Source organism: Seriola dumerili, unplaced genomic scaffold, assembly GCF_002260705.1.
Source record: "Seriola dumerili isolate Sdu_G_001 unplaced genomic scaffold, Sdu_1.0 BDQW01000088.1, whole genome shotgun sequence".
Lineage (NCBI taxonomy): Eukaryota > Metazoa > Chordata > Actinopteri > Carangiformes > Carangidae > Seriola > Seriola dumerili.
The window spans coordinates 12,210,938-12,227,037 of NW_019174343.1; the positions used below are offsets into that span (position 1 = coordinate 12,210,938).

The window sequence follows — 16,100 nt, forward strand, 5'->3', positions numbered from 1 at the left end:
TGTAAAATGACAAGATTTTGTTCTTAGCAAATTGATTTACTGCATCAGTCAAATCACTCAAACTGTCAGAGGCAAATCTTGATATTTTACATCTGCACTTTGGTGAAGCTCATAACCTTTGATATTTATTGACAGTCAGAGGTGTTGATTGAACCTTGTGGTCAGTTTGAGGCATTGTTCAGAAACTATTCCATTTAGTGTCAGAGTTTGTGTGTGTTCACATGTGACACCTGCTCCTCTTTGTTAATGCAGTTTCTCTGTATTCGGCACTTGGTTGTCATGATTATTAGGATTATGCAGTGTAATTTTGCAGCGTTTGTAACGGATGCACCTGCAATTCAGCAATTCAGATGGTGACTCTGTCGGTCGCCTTATGCTGCTTCTTCCTTTCAAGCCTCTGCTAAAGCAAACACATGCTGGTAGTCAGTATTCCAGTTACTATGAGTCACATGTGTGGCTACATTTGTAGTTGTAATTTAGCATAGGTTCTCACTGCCTGGATTGCTGCTGTTTCTGTAGCAATGACTGCAAAATTATGTAATGTGGGAAAAGTTTCAAAAATCAGGAGGATGCAATGCCAAATACAGGAAAACAGAAAAAGCAGAGAACAGTGCATCTTCAAAAAGACACTTAATGAGCAGCTGTATGCACGACAGATAACAGCCTCAAAAACGACACCTGGCAAACCTGGACGTTATGGGCTTCACCAAACTGGTAATTACAGCAGGACTATTGTAATGTGGTTCTTTTTTACTCTTCACAGCAGCACGTTACTGGTTAAGTCCTACAGGTTTGACTGTATAGGTATAGTATAGTACGTGACCCTGTGTTGAGGCTGATCATAGACGAGCTTGGTCCAATCACATCAGGCTTCTACTATAACATTTTGAATGAAAGGATCCATCACATAGACAATCATAAAGCATTTCTCCCTAAATGTAACATCCTCTCATCCTGTGTGAGGGGATAGGCTGTTACTGCAGTAGGCGCCATCGTCATGGTTGACTGCCGTCTTGGAAGAAGGGACTATTTTGGCAGGATAATGCGGTCACGCCACTGAGTGAATAGGGGGTCTTGAGAGAAGAGGGCAGAGATAAGAGAATGGAGAACATTCCATTAAAGATAGCGATGGTATCAAGCCGAGGCTCAGGGAAGACTATTCTGCACCGAAACCCACCGCAGCACCCATCGAGTGCAAGGTGCATCTGTTACCATGGTACCCGGCCCAGGCAGCCCCTTTCATGTCTGTCAAGACTGGGGAGGGAGAGACTAGCAATACGTTAGTCTCGCCTGCAGTTGGAGCTGAAACGGACTTGTGTGTGCGCCTATGTGTACGTGCACATATGTGTTCCCGGTACACATCCCGGCAGTCCGGGGGTTTAAGATGCTGTACGCTGACAGAGGCTCGTCACATAACATGAATCATTTAGTCACCACAGCAGAGTTGGCAATGTCACGTCTCATAAGTGTTCCTCATGCCTCGGTACCCCTGCACCATTTACATCTCTGGCAATGGAGTTAAAGGGAGGACTTGATTAAAGAGAGGAGCTGAGATTTTAGATGCAAACAGACATTTATTGCATTGGGAAGCAGTGGTGTACATTTTCCCCACAGAATCATATGCAATACTGTAGCACTTGATGAGATTGTAGTCTGTTGCGCAGTTGTCCGAGCCGAGTGTCTCAACTCTCTTGAAACAAATCACGACAAAGTGTAGATTTCAAATTCTCAATAAGATTATTTGCTCATCTTTCTTCCCCATTTCTTTCTCCTTCCATATCTGATCTTTCCAAGGAACGGGATGCTACTTTCTCACAGTGGAAAATGCTGACTTGACCCTCCTTGGCAACCGGATAGGCAATCCAATAACAACAGGGGAAACTGTACAAGAAACATATCCAAAAGTCAGCCAAGCTATTTTGCTATTGTCTTTATCTTTCTGATACAAAACTAGATTTTGTGGTTTTGCTACAGTTTTTAAAACAGCTTAAAAAACAAAAAAAGCAACATCAAGTACATCATTCCTTATTGTAAACCACAATCAACACTAAACAGTAAATAGTACTTCGTCATAATCTTTATTACAAGATATTAGGCCACTGTACAAATCAGTGTGAATCGTACAGTACAACGCAGAATTAAGACTGTTTCTCGAGGTTTGTCATTCAAAGCTGTATACGAGGTGCTTCAAGAATACACAAGAGTTTCAGAACTTCTGACGTGCATGCATGATTTCATATTTGCCATGCATGAGTTGGTATTTCAGTGTTTTAAGAAAGAGCCCTAAAAAATGGCAACCCAACAAAACAACTGAACCGTATGAGTAAATGTATAAAGCACAAAAAAGAACAAGTTATCCGGTACAGTATATCCCTCATGAGATTTGGCACACACGATAATGCACAATGCAATATAAATAGTTTATCAATAGGGTGTGTACAGTCAAGTTACAGTATCAACCAATCCAGGTGAAAGCCTGGGAAGCTTACAAACAGGTGGGAGGTACACTGTATATAAATGACTCATTAGCTGCAAAATATGGTAACAAAAAACACTCAGGCAACATCGAGAATTGTTAAGTGAAAAAAAATATCACTCTCATTCGCTCTGTTTTCTTGACATACAAAAAACACTCCCTCGGGCCTTAAGTCACTGCAAAAGACATATTCCAAAAGGATCAATAAATAAAGTCTTCAACACAGAGAACAAACCAGTTTACCGATTCCCACTTTGTGCAAGAAAATATGGGCTACCCTTTCCATATTTACAAACTCTGTTCTTCATTTGCCCTCAATTAAAATGAAGAGAAGAAAGAATGGTACCATAGGTTTGATTGATAAGATATAGGAGAAGTGTGTGCTTTAGTTTTTATATTAGATTTATTTCTGTATCCTGTCCCTGATTTCTGCATTTCGACAGCGTTGCCTCCTCCCTCTACCTCGTCCCCCCCCTCTTGTTGTCTTCTCCGCTTTTGGATTTATGGCGAAAACCCTGTAATCGAGGGTGTGTTTGTTTGTGGGTGTGCTTGTGTGTGTGTGCGTGTGTGTGTGTGTTTGTGTGTGTGTGCGTGTGTTGGGGGGTCCACCTGGGGGTCTCCTTCGCTGCCATTTCCCGCCCCTGCCAGTGTGTCACCCGGATGGTCATGACTGACAGGGAGAGGAGGGTGTGGAAGTGCTGCTTGCTGCCACATGAGAGAAAGTGCTTATATACAGTGTCTTTGGATTAAAACTGGTAAATATCGCCATAAAAAATTTCAAGAGTGTCTTTTGGGGGGTGGAGAGCCAAGCGCTCTAAGCCTCTGCCGGGGTCTTCTCTGTTCCATTTTTCAGTGCTTCGTCGTCGCCATTCTCATCCTCGATCACAACTGTGGATGACAGGGGAGAGAGTTAATGAGGGGGGGGCTCATCTTGGTGTGGCGTCTTGAAAATTCACCACTGACTGACAGGAGGGCATTAAAGCCCAGGACCATAAGCACTGCACTGTATGAGCAGGAGTGGTGTGTGCATGCATTAAAGAGTAGGAGCATGCAAAAAGAGAAAGATAACCATACGCCTGACTGTGTGTGTGTTGCACATCTGTGAACATGCATGTCTGAATTCTTTGCTGTGCACCTACAGATGCAATTCTCACACGTCTGCCTCGTTGCCATGCCTGTCCCTGTTGTGTCTGTACACTACTGTACGTGCAACTGTGTGTGTGTCTGTCTGTGCATGTATGTGCCACCACAAGTCAATTTTCTCATGGGTTTCATCAGGAATGCAGGACACACAAAAGCAAAAACAGCCTCAAGTATCATGCAAACACACACACATAAAAAAAAATTAAAAAAATCACAATTACACAGCATTTAAATCTCAATTACAACAAACATTAATTGAGAAGAGGACATTCAGCACAACTATGTTGAGCGGGATTCAGAGGGCATTTAACAGAACGCACTGCGCATCCAACTTGTGTTGCAATGCGAATAGAATATTTAAAAACCCATACATCCCACACGCATGCAAACAATAGACCATGTCTCAGATCTGACACTCTATTGAAGACCATGTCAAGGCAACGGTGTTGCCTATCTGGCTTCACACGGAGACATCCTTTATTATGATCCACTAGTAACCTATGTGCGCATTCAACACATCACCATACACTCGAAAACGCCTTAATTATATAATTACCCCGTTTGCTCCTGCCTATTTGTCCGAGTTTCGGCGGACGTTTATTCTGTGAGCCACTGAAGAAGTTGTTGGTGTCTTGAAGACGACAGGTGAAGGAAAGGTGTCCCTCGTCGCCCTCATTTCCATAATGACTCATTTTTTCTTCGTTGAAAGGCAGCACTTCCGACATCTCCAAATGCGTCTTTATCACCAAGGCGCACAAACTGAAATGTATAGCTCGTCGCCAAGCTTGAACTCGGTCGTCTACAACAAACAAAAGGAGGGGAAAACACAATGCAATCTGCTGACACGATCTAGCCCTTTCTGTTTACCCCGAAGACACGTGTCTGTCTTCGTAGGTACGCAACAGAAATAACAGTAAATCAAAATGTCCTCAGTTTCCTCGCTCGTGGAGCTTCGGCAACATTATTCAAAATTTCCAGAGGTTTTTTTTTTCTCTGTGCGTATTGCTTGGAAATGGAGGCGCACGTACAAGAGAGCCGTGGAGCGCCCGCTGGTTTCGAGCGGCTGAACCCGTCGCACGGAAAATCTGAGGAAGAAATGCAAATTGAGGAGCGATGCAAAACACGGATCCCAGGGAGACCTGGCGAGGGAGCTGTACGGGGGTTTTCTGGTGCAGCCCAGAGAAGCTTCCAGTTGTAGTCGTGGTGTACAAATGCTCCACTCTCCGGGATCTAGATGCAATCAAACAAATGGCGATTGTATATTCAGAGATGGCACATAAATGTGAGCCAGTTCAGATCTTTGGGAAACGTCGTTTACGCGCCACCACTCGACGAGTTTGAGAAGTCAAATCCTCCAACCGTTTTTTTTTTTCAAATTTCACAAATGTTATTTATTTTGTCATAGGGGTTTTGAACAGCCCATGTATCCACCGAGTCAGACCTCACCAGAGGATGGCAGTATTTTCATAGACGGGGATGTGACTTTGGGGCCCAATGGCGCATTTCCAGTTCAATCTTGGGGGCCTGCGCTGTTTTGCCCCCATTTTTACCATTTGGGAGGGTTAGATGGGGGTTGTCACATGGAACAGGTGTTTTTTTCATATAACAAGGTTTTATTCAGTAAATTATCCAGATGAGATTTTTTTTTTAAAAGACACAGAAGACACAGTTTGATCCTTAATCAGGTTCCTAAATCTGGCAGAATACAAATAAACAAACCAAGAAAAAACAGATTTTATAAATTCCGGTTTTCCTTAAATGACCTTACTGTCTCCTCAGACCTTGTAGGATCCAGTTTGAGAACATTTTGGTGTTTTGTGATCACACTAGGTACAAAGTTACAAGATCAGAGGGTTGCATGAAAACTGGTTTGCTTTGTTAAACGAAGCCCCCTGGGATCGTCTTTAGGTTGCAGCAAATTCTCACTGGGCTTACCACCCACTGCTGTCTGTACTGTTTACACAAATCTGTCTTCTATAGGAGCAGCAGCACAAAGCGATGGTATTACAAAACAGATATACAGTAAAGGACATAAATCTTGACATGTAGACTATGCTTTCTCAGGAGGACTTAATCAAATATCATTACACAGACAATGAAATGAAAGGTGATATCCAAGCCTGACGTAGGACTAACTTTAATATGCTGTCAGCTATTCATAAAGGAGGTGCAGTCGCGACACACCTACTCCCTGGGGACTTTTAGAAGCCATGATAGAGACTCATCTTTCATATCAGAACATCTCAGCAACAACTCTGAGTTTCACAAATATTGTTTCACTGTACGTGGTTATATTCTCATCAGAACTGATTCCTGTGTTGTTTTTTGTGTCAGACTATCATACCTTTTTAAAGCAACACCATGTAACTTCTGCACAGTGGCCATTGCAGCTACAAGTGACAATTACTGGACAATGTTAATGCTGTTGTAAGCGTAGCACAAATGGAGAGTAGCAACTTTAAATTACCTGCTGTATTACTTGATAATGGATGTGCTTGAATCTTGCCATGGTTGGTTATAGCCCCTGAAAACTTAGCTTCAAGTATGTCTTTATACAATTGAATATTAATGAGTGAAAAAGCAACAAACAAAGTTGACGTTCAGAGAAAAAAACATTGCTTGCCATTATTTATTAGAAGTATAATTCTGTCTTAAGCCAAAAATCAATCTCACGCCTTAAATGAAACTGCTCAACAAATTCAAACAGACAAGATCACATTAACCATGTTCTGGCCTCCCTTCACAGGTGACCACTCTGTTTTAGAAGTGAATCAAGTTCAAGTAACTAATGCTTGCCTTCAGAGTGACTTCTGGGTCTACGCTTATCTTCCTGGACTCAATCATACAGCCTTTTGCTCCTTTTCAGCAATTGCATCCCTCCAAGGAATGTGGTCTGGTACTGCCATCCTTACACACAAAGCAATCACAGTTCTTACTGTTCTTGTCTGTGGTTCCCTGATGGTGGAACAAGCTACCAAAGAATCTCTTGAAGACTCATCCCTTCAGAGAGCACCTCCTCTCTCAACACCTCTAACAGCCTGACATGCTTAACTAGCACTTACTATGCACTTCTTTACCTTGCACTTATTGAATAGATGTAGTACGTAGTGCTTACTCCAAGTTCTCCTACTGCACTGAATCTTGAGTGTTGTCCCTCACTTGTAAGTTGCTTCAGATAAAAGCATCTTCCATATGAGTAAATGTAATTGTAAATATAAAACCTCCATGGATTGAATATTCATAAATAATAACCAGCCTTGATTGTAGTTGTAGGTGGCCACTGGGACAAACTGGCAGTGAGATGGCACCATATCCAGCCCTCTAATACATCCATGGGAGGAACACATTTACGTGTTTCACAGCTTATAGATGCCAAAACACAGCATGGTGGTTTGTAATACCCAGACAGGATTTTACAACTGTGGATCATGGCTGCAAGTGTTTGATCTTTCTTTGCGATGATCTTCAGCTAAGCAGCATTCACATTACAAAGTCCACCAGTGATGTGCGCTTGCATGCAGGTGATTGATCAAGTTTGAGCGACAGCAGCTGGGAAAAATAAATTGACGTCTCATATTTTGATTCAAATGCTGCCAAATTCTGATTGGTGTATGGCAGTTTGTGACACAGTTTTTCCAAACGAGCCCTGCCAACTTCAAATCAGTGAGAAGAGCAAAGACAAAAAAAAGAAAAAAGAAAAAGACAAATAGGCTTGAGAAATCTTCCTGGTGTGAACTAACAAAACCTGTTCTCACCTATTGTGTGTGTTTGTGTGAGTGTTGGATTGATGTTGGATTGATGTGTGTGTGTTCATGTATGACTCCACTGCTCAACTGAAAGTTATAAATTGACTGAAAAAAAAGGTTGTTGGGGCCTTAATGATGCACAGATTCAAAATCACCTAGAGCCAAAATTAATAGACATTCACCATTTAATTTTGACACATCTCAAAATTTGAATATTTATTGTCATATATTTATTGTCACATTAACTTCACATCACTAGAATTAAATGTACAGTAAAAAGTGCCCTGTTGGTAGTGTAGTCGATCCCACAATTACTGTAGCTGGCAGAGACCAATGTTCACAGCCAGATAATCTGAGAATACGAGATGGATCACCATTATTCAAAACATTATCAGAATAATCAGAGCAGTACTGAATGTGAAAACAAATCTGCCTCTGGGACAGCAAAGACTATCTATCTATCTTAGTGGTTGAGAAGCTCTGCATATTTTCCACAGAGCCACCTTTGTTCCATGCCCGCTCAAACATTTCCAGGCACAAATGGTTACTTCATCATCTTAGTTTTTATCACTTCCTTCAGTATCTGGTGCAGCGTAAGTAGGACCCGTAGATGGTTTGGTCTATCCATCGGCGGAATTTGGACACCGCCGTGTAGACTCCTGGAAACTTAGCATCCCCGCAGCCGTTGCCCCAGGAGACCACGCCATATACACGCCCCCCGCACACCAGTGGCCCGCCAGAGTCACCCTGCAAGGACGAGACGACACCCTCCATCAGTTACCTTGTTGCAGTGTTCCTCGTGGGAAAACCTTTCAGTTTCAGTTTCAAGTGTTGCTATAAAGCTGCTTTAATGTCCTTGAATGGTGCTACAGGACACATTAAATCCTACCAAGAATCTGAGCAGTGGGAGGCAACCATGTCAAGAGGCATTTACTACTCCAGTGGCTTAGATGTCTCAGCCATGTCAGGTAACCTCTTTAGATCAGAAAAATATTGATACTGTATTTTAAATTTTTATCTCAAACCACAATCACATCCCATTCCCAAACTTCTGTAGGAAATCATGCTGTTTGCCCGCAATGAATGGACTGGTAGAGAAAGACTTATAAAAAACTAATAGGCTATTTGAATTGTATGTTTTATATGTAGTACATGTCGATTACTGTTGAAATGCTATATTTCATATATAAGATGTGTATTCATCATGTGAATTTAGCATATGTGAAATGTGTTTGATATGTCTTAGATTCACGTGTACCCGAAGTGGCCAACAGAGACTAAAAGATTTGAAACAGATAAAATGAGACTAAAGTACATTCCCGTTAGAGCCCTAATTTATTGATGCCATTTTTCTGTATATTTTGCTGTACAAAGAAACAATTTAAACCTTTATAATTTCATATGGTAATCTCTGTCTCCTACTTGGAAATGCCAACACACAAAGTTGCCTACTGTAGCGTTAAATATAGCACTTTTTAATTAGTCATTCAGCTCCTTACCTGAGGCAAAATATAGCCCACTGGTATATCACACATTGGATTTCATGTAATTTTCTTCTCACACCAAAGGCTGGGGCAGAAATACTTATATGATACAAATACCCAAATCAGAGCATGCAGTTGTCTGTGCCTACAAACCACTGTAAATCAAAATCACAGCAAGGTTTTCTATCCTGATGCTATTTCAGGGTTGCTTCTCTACCTCTTCTGCAACCATCATACAGCTCCTGAGGGTGGACTGCCACGTCTGCTTAATAAAACCTTGTAGCTGAACCAACACTGACATGATGAACTGTATCCTCACACTGTCATGGGGATGAGCTTCCCAAAACTGTGTTATTGTTTTGCGGTAATGTGAGCAGATGAAAATAGGATGCCCCTTGTGCTATTTGATATACACTGGGAACCAATGCCAGTGCCTTGGAGAAATTTTTTATTTCAAAAACAGATTTAATGGCTTTGCAAAGATCAGATGATTATTTTTGTCACCATGGGCCAGATTGGACAGCCATTAATGTGCAGCACCCACTTACCTCGAAGCTGGAACTGATTAAAATAGTTGCTTGACGTTAACGAAAGAAGGTATAATAGTATTTGTTCCCTGTACCTTGCATGCATCTTTTCCTCCAGTCCTGTAGCCAGCACAGATCATGTTTGCTGTGATGTTGCCATTAAAGGACTCACTGCTGTTACATCTCGCAGTTGACACAATGGGCACTGTGACTGTCCTCAGGGTGAAGCGGGCCTGTCCTCCACCCAGACTGTTGTATCCCCACCCAGACACACGACACACCCGGCCTTCGACAACACCTGTCCCCTGCCTGGGAAGAGGTGCCAGCGACACGTATTTGTTCAGCACCATGGGGGCCCGCAGCTGGACGGAAAATCAGAGGAGAGATTCAGTGTGTGCAATGGATCAAATGACTATGTGCCTAAACCTCTATTTAGCCCCATAACTCTGCTGTAGAACTCTGCAGAAAAGCTCCAATAAGCTGACTCTGCTCTACTCAGCACCAAACTCGGTGGAGACCAAAACGGATCTAAAAGCAGCGTGAATATATCTTACATTTGTGAGATCATCGGAAATACAGTCACAAATGAATTGTGTAAAAGGCTCTGACCTCTTGCGTGTGTGTCATTTAGGGGGCATGTTATTAGGCTGCAGGAAATGACGTATGCCCCCCAAATGGTTTGAGGTAGTGCATAAAAGTGAGAGGCGTTGAGTTAGTGTGCCCGTGTTACAATTAAGGCTAGAGTTTACCTGTGACAATTGATGACAATCTTCTTCTGTGTGCTCCAGGTGTGATACTCCAAGCACTGAGTTAATGACAAGAAGTAAGTGCCTGTCTCTTTTTCTCATTTGTATATTGTAAGTTTGGCTCAAAATGTATATTGTACTCTTTGTGTAATCCTAAACTGATGTTATGTTTAAGGGTCTTGACCTGCATATTCATATAATTCGTAACAGAAAGGCTATTAGTAGTGTGTTTGGTATACATATAAATATGGACATTTCTTTGATAATAATTTAGAGTAATTACTCTGTATTCTGTTTCTGCTAAGACAGTGTCTGATGGTGATTTACTGTTATTCCAGACTGATGGCAATACTGAGTATCCAACAATAAACCCTGCAGGATCCTGAAGCAGATTGATAAAGAATTACATCTCTTCACCCTCCTTCCTAAAACCTTAAAGGAGCTAGCTCTATCCTCTCACCTCACAAACATGAACGCTAATGCTTCTCCGTGTCTGCTGGATGGGCAAAGAGACAACTGTTAGCTAATGTGTTTACCATGTCAACTTTAAAAGGTGATAATATGTCAGCGTTTTGTGTACAGCTTGTTCTGCCCCAGGAGGCCAAAAAAAAAAAAAAATCAATTAATGCTGCAGTCAAAACAAAGATAGAGTTCAAAATTGATTTAGACAAAATTAACATGGATTTTATTATATTGCTTTGCCTGATGAGTTGCAGAGACTAATGGGAGGCCACTGACTGCTGGACCACTCTCAGGCTGAATCAAGCAAATCACAAAAAGATAAACATGAGATAGACACTGATAACACTGTTGTATGTCTAAATCCCTGCACTGCTTCTGCAGTACCTTAATGAGCATGATGTCAGCGTCGTTGGTGCTCCTGTTGTAGAGGGGATGGGTGACCAGCCTGTGGGGTTTAGCATACTGCTCAGTACCCTCGAAGGTATTTACTATGTAGTCGCCCGCCACTATCATCATGTGCTCTGCCCTAAAAGACGAGGCAATTCAGTTTTTACATCACATTCATCAATAAACATAACACAAATAATAGATGAAGGCAGGGAGATCTGATCATTGCTGACACCTTCTAGAGGGAGAAAGAGGAGGAAAAATCAGCACAGGCCGATTTTCAACACCACAAATTAGAGCAATCATTATCATGATCATGACATTTTAGCTTCTCATTTTCTCATCTTTTTTTGTGACCAGTATACAAGGTCACAGAGTGTGCACACAGGTGAACCGTGACCACTGTGAAGCCAGAAGTGTTTGTCTGCCAGGGAACAATGGCTTACTGTGTGCGGACAGGGCTGGGACAGTATACCAGAAATGCCGCCAATTTCCTGGATCCAGACAAGATCACACTTCACTCTCTCTCTCGCTCTCTCTGTCACACAAACACACACACACACACACACACACACACACACGCCGATGGTGTGCCAAGGTCAGCTGACTCGACCGCATCTGTGTGCTGTTTGACTTCCCAATGGCCTGTATAGGGGTTTACTTTGCATCTTGATCAAGCGGCATCGTTTTGACGTTACCTTCCCGTAGCAGAATGGATGTTTGCTTTTAGGCATCTGTTGGAACCATCTGCTCACACTATAAAGCCATGCCAAGTTAGCTTCTACTCAGTGACTTCTACGGAGTCTATTGAAAGAATGCCAGAAGAATGTCATTGCCTGTGTAAGTATCTCAGAAACAGTTTGATCTTTACCTTGAGCAAAGTTCAAACATAACTGTCGAATTTTAGATTTATGAGGGAAGCAGTATTTAAAATGAATCTACGTAGGAGGCAGAAAGACAGCCGGGATTCTTGTTTAATGATCCTTCCTTTAACCACTAGTTTTACTTAATTTATTATCAAACTCTGTAGTCGGCTTCAGCTTTATAATGCTAACATTTGCTAATTAGCACTAAACACAAAGTTGAGGCTGATGGGAATGTCATTTGTTTTGCAGGTATTGTAAAATCCAAATTATCACTTTATTATGGTTCTACAAAGAAGGTTAAGGGATCACCCAAGTCATTAGGATTCATCATCTGGAGAGCATGAATACTTATACCAAATCTAATGGCAATCCAAGCAATAGTTGTTAAGATATTTCTGCCTGGGCCAAAGTGTTGGACCAACAAACTGACCTGCATTTCCATAGAGCTATGCTCCTATCATAGCTTTTGACTTTAAAACATAAAGGAGCATGTAACCCTCCCAACATGGAACTCATGAAAATGTATTTTTGTGAGTTTTCACCCTCATTAATGACAGCTATTGAGCACTCTTACCCGATGTTACAGTGTGCTGCAGTCAGCACCCAGTACCTGTGAACCAGTGATCCACCGCAGAAGTGTTGGCCCCTCGTGCTCTGCAGTGACACAATGTATTTGATGGAGTTTGGAGCAGCGGTGTAACCACCTACTATACGGCCCTGCATGAGCACGTGGCCTGTGTGGAAACACAAACATTGACAAAGAAAGGAAGAAAAAAGAGCTGTAGCAGATGAATTTACAATTGTTTGATTAATTTCCAATAGGTCTGTGAAGGTTCTCAGTCATCCTCATCATAGGATATGCAGAAGTACTATATCAATGACTTGCTAGATGTTTTCATCTCTCATCTCAAAAGCATCTTCAGTTCTGACTGACAGTTGATGAAGTTGTTGTAAGTTAGTAGTAAACCACTTTCCCGAAAAACATACCATACTTTTCCATTCTTATGTAGAAACATGATACAAATACATCATTTTCATATCAGAAACTAAAATGGTTAATTCATGCTTTCATCTGAACTGCTAAATATCCAAAACATCCTGCAAGTAACAGCTCCCCCCAGGTATGCATTTCAGTCACACTTAAAAAGTCCATCTTAGAAAACATGGAGAGTCTTCAGTGAACAAAAGAGAAACATGAAGAGTGAGGCCCTCTAAATCCCCCCTTCCCCACGGCCTAACAATTAGTGGTTTTCTGTCACCTGGGAGGCCACTGCGTAATGAATGTAATCCAATATAACCTGACCTTCTAGTGTCACCACCTCACTCTGGGCTCTGAAACATTAGAGTGGGGGCTCTCCCCACCTGCCTTATGCAACAGCTCAACAACTGTACATTGGCTTCAGGCCATACAGTCGGAGACATGATGGGAACAGTTGAGGCTATGTCCTGGAAATGTCTACAATTGCTTTCTGTGACCATGGAGGGAAATACATTTGAATTTTTGATGATCAGTGATGAGGAATAATCACAAACTAACCTGTTGACTCTGTGAAGGAATGGAAAGCAATTTAAACAAATGTGGTTATTTTCTTTGTTTGTACAATAAAGTAAAGCTGCAGCTTGAATCTGTTTATCTGAGTGTAAAGACTAGGAGGAGGGGGGGACAGGTAGCCAGTGTGCAGTAAAGTTTACTAACTACAAAGTTGTATCTCATTTGTTTAATCCGTACAAACACTCAAGTATTAAAATGACAGTTTGCTGTGTTGTGGGGAGCTATGTGCTGGACTATTACTTGCTGGGACCAGACCAGTTGCCAGGCAACCGGAAGAGACTCAGGATGTTCCTGCTCCCAGCCAAGAAACAGTCTGGCAACTAACCCCTGTAAAACAGTGAATTGTTATTTTTTGTACAGATTAAAAAAATGAAATAAAATGTGTTAATTAGTGAGCTTTAGAGGTGCAGGTAGGATTTCGCCACCTTTGTACATAGCAAGCTGTTCCCTCCATTTCCAGCCTTTACACTAAGCTAACCTAACCTAACTGGGTCCTGGCGTTAGCTTCATATTTATCGTACAGACATGAGAGTGGTATCAAAATTCTCAATAAGATCAATAAGCTCAATAAGTCTCAATAAGCACATGTTGAACTATTAAAACCCTTAAAAAATGTCCTTTCCTTTCCCTTTCAAATAAGGAAGTAGACCAGTTTAAATCAAAAGCTGCCCGCTGGTTGCCTGTTGATAAGCAAAACCATGAAACTGGCCACTTCTTTGTTTAATGAAAAGTTAAGCAACATTTAAAGCTGAGCAAAGCATACCATTATGTTCACAAAACTGAGAAACTTGTACTCACTGTGAACTGTCACGAGGTCCACCAGCACAACACACAAACACATGAGCAGGTTCATCACAGCTGTAGAGGTTTAGGGATGCTATCCTTTACCATACCACCAGATAAACCACTGCAGCCAGAGAACCTATGTGCTCTGCTCCTGTCTGCTGGCCCAGCCCAAGCATCTACTCCTTACTGAAAACAGTAGGAGTCACTTTTTTCCAGGGAGGAAAAAAAAGTTTTTAATTTCATCGTTCATCATGTAGCACCAGGGTCCAACCCTGCAGCATTGATTGAAAAGGAAAGCGATGAGAGAGAAACACCAAAGTTCACCTTCAAAAACCTCCCAGCGCTCCCCCCTCCCATCCCAGCACTATCACAACTCTTTCTCCTGACCCTCCTGACTTGTCGAAAGGCTTTACATTGTTGCCATGGCAACACAGGGTCTTGTGCCGAGCGGGTTCATCTATACTGTATCAGCATGCTCTGTCTGTGTCATCATCCGGGCTTATCCGTGCTGAAATGTTTCAATGGCCTACTGTGTGCATGTGTGCATGTGTGAGTGTGTGTGTGTGTGTGTGTGTGTGTGTGTGTGTGTGTGTGTGTGTGTGTGTGTGTGTGTGTGTGTGTGTGTGTGTGTGTGTTTGCATGGCTTTGTTTTCTAGCAGTGGAGAGATTCATGTCTGCACGGAGGCATTCTAGACAGCAGAGACACACAATTGTTTCTCTGTATAAATATGAATCATCAGTGATCATTGAATCCACGTCGGCATTCTAATAACTCATTATCATCAGCCTGATCATCATCATTATCATCATTGTCATCATCATCATCATCATCATCATCATCATCATCAGCCGTCTGGTAAGTCAGCATCATCCACAGCATGGGAGGAGAATCTCGCCTGACCTCCTCTTGTCCCACATTTAGAGCGAGCTAAATAATTGATGCTTCACCCAGTAGAATGGGAGCGACGGCTTTGTGTGGCCTCCCACTGTCAGGTGTTTCCTGGACCAACACTAACCTGACTTCTCAGACGTTCACCTTCAAACATAAGGTTATGACTTGTGTTTCACAAATTCAGACAAAGCAAAGATGACTTAAGCAAATATTTTCGAAATATTGCATTTAACCTGAAGTTGGTCTTTACAATATGAAGGCATTTTTAAAAGGTCAGCTAAGCCAAGTGACAAAAAATGTTTTCTCACTTACCTTACTTACCTTACTTCTCTCACTTACTGACTGAGCTATAGGTTTGGATGACATGATGATATACCTTGAGATGATATAAATTCACCAACCATCAAAGAAATGCCATATGTTTCATACAAAGGTATCTATATCTTTAACATCTCAAAATGTATTTGGCCATTGTAGGAAAGGCTACAAATTAAAAACCCATTGCTTTACAGCAATATTGGATTTTTTTTAATGATTCTAGAATCAAATACCCCAATCTTTAATTTGCTGCATTACCTAAAAACAGACATCCCTACATAAACTGCCTCTCAACTGATTTCCCAAAAAATGTACTTTATCATTATATATATGTATATGTATATGTATATGTATATATATACATATATATATATCAATATAATAATATAGAATAAAATATTGCCCACTGAGGTGCACCATGACTGAAATTCCATTCACCTCCATTGTATTGGAGTAGATGCAGAAATCCTATAGAGAGATATATAAAAAACCAAGACGACTAGAGATGCGTGAGAAACTATGTTTTTTGAATTTGGGTAAACTGACCATTTAAATTCACGGTTGAAACTATATTTTATGACCAGAAGGATTTTGCTATGCCCGGTTGCTTTATTAACAATGTGCACCAATAATTTAGTCTGGCTTGGTCACTGAAAACTGTCAACATAATGTGAAGATACAGATGAAATCATTGGACTAATAGACACATAGTCAG

The 16,100-nt window shown here is 41.5% G+C and overlaps 2 protein-coding genes across 2 annotated transcripts; both read right to left on the reverse strand.

The window, feature by feature from the left end:
• Window positions 1–1,571: 1,571 nt before the first annotated feature.
• On the reverse strand, window positions 1,572–4,916 carry LOC111221762 (calcium/calmodulin-dependent protein kinase II inhibitor 2-like). The gene is made up of 2 exons (XM_022745310.1): window positions 4,176–4,916; window positions 1,572–3,364 (listed from the first exon to the last, which is right to left on the reverse strand). The coding sequence occupies exons 1-2, from the start codon at window positions 4,342–4,344 to the stop codon at window positions 3,291–3,293; spliced, it is 243 nt and encodes an 80-aa protein (XP_022601031.1). The 5' UTR covers window positions 4,345–4,916; the 3' UTR covers window positions 1,572–3,290.
• A 3,025-nt stretch (window positions 4,917–7,941) lies between these two features.
• On the reverse strand, window positions 7,942–14,242 carry LOC111221909 (trypsin-like). The gene is made up of 5 exons (XM_022745503.1): window positions 14,188–14,242; window positions 12,412–12,571; window positions 10,969–11,110; window positions 9,472–9,738; window positions 7,942–8,112 (listed from the first exon to the last, which is right to left on the reverse strand). Exons 1-5 carry the CDS (start codon window positions 14,240–14,242, stop codon window positions 7,942–7,944), a joined length of 795 nt encoding a protein of 264 aa, XP_022601224.1.
• Between the last annotated feature and the right edge of the window lie 1,858 nt (window positions 14,243–16,100).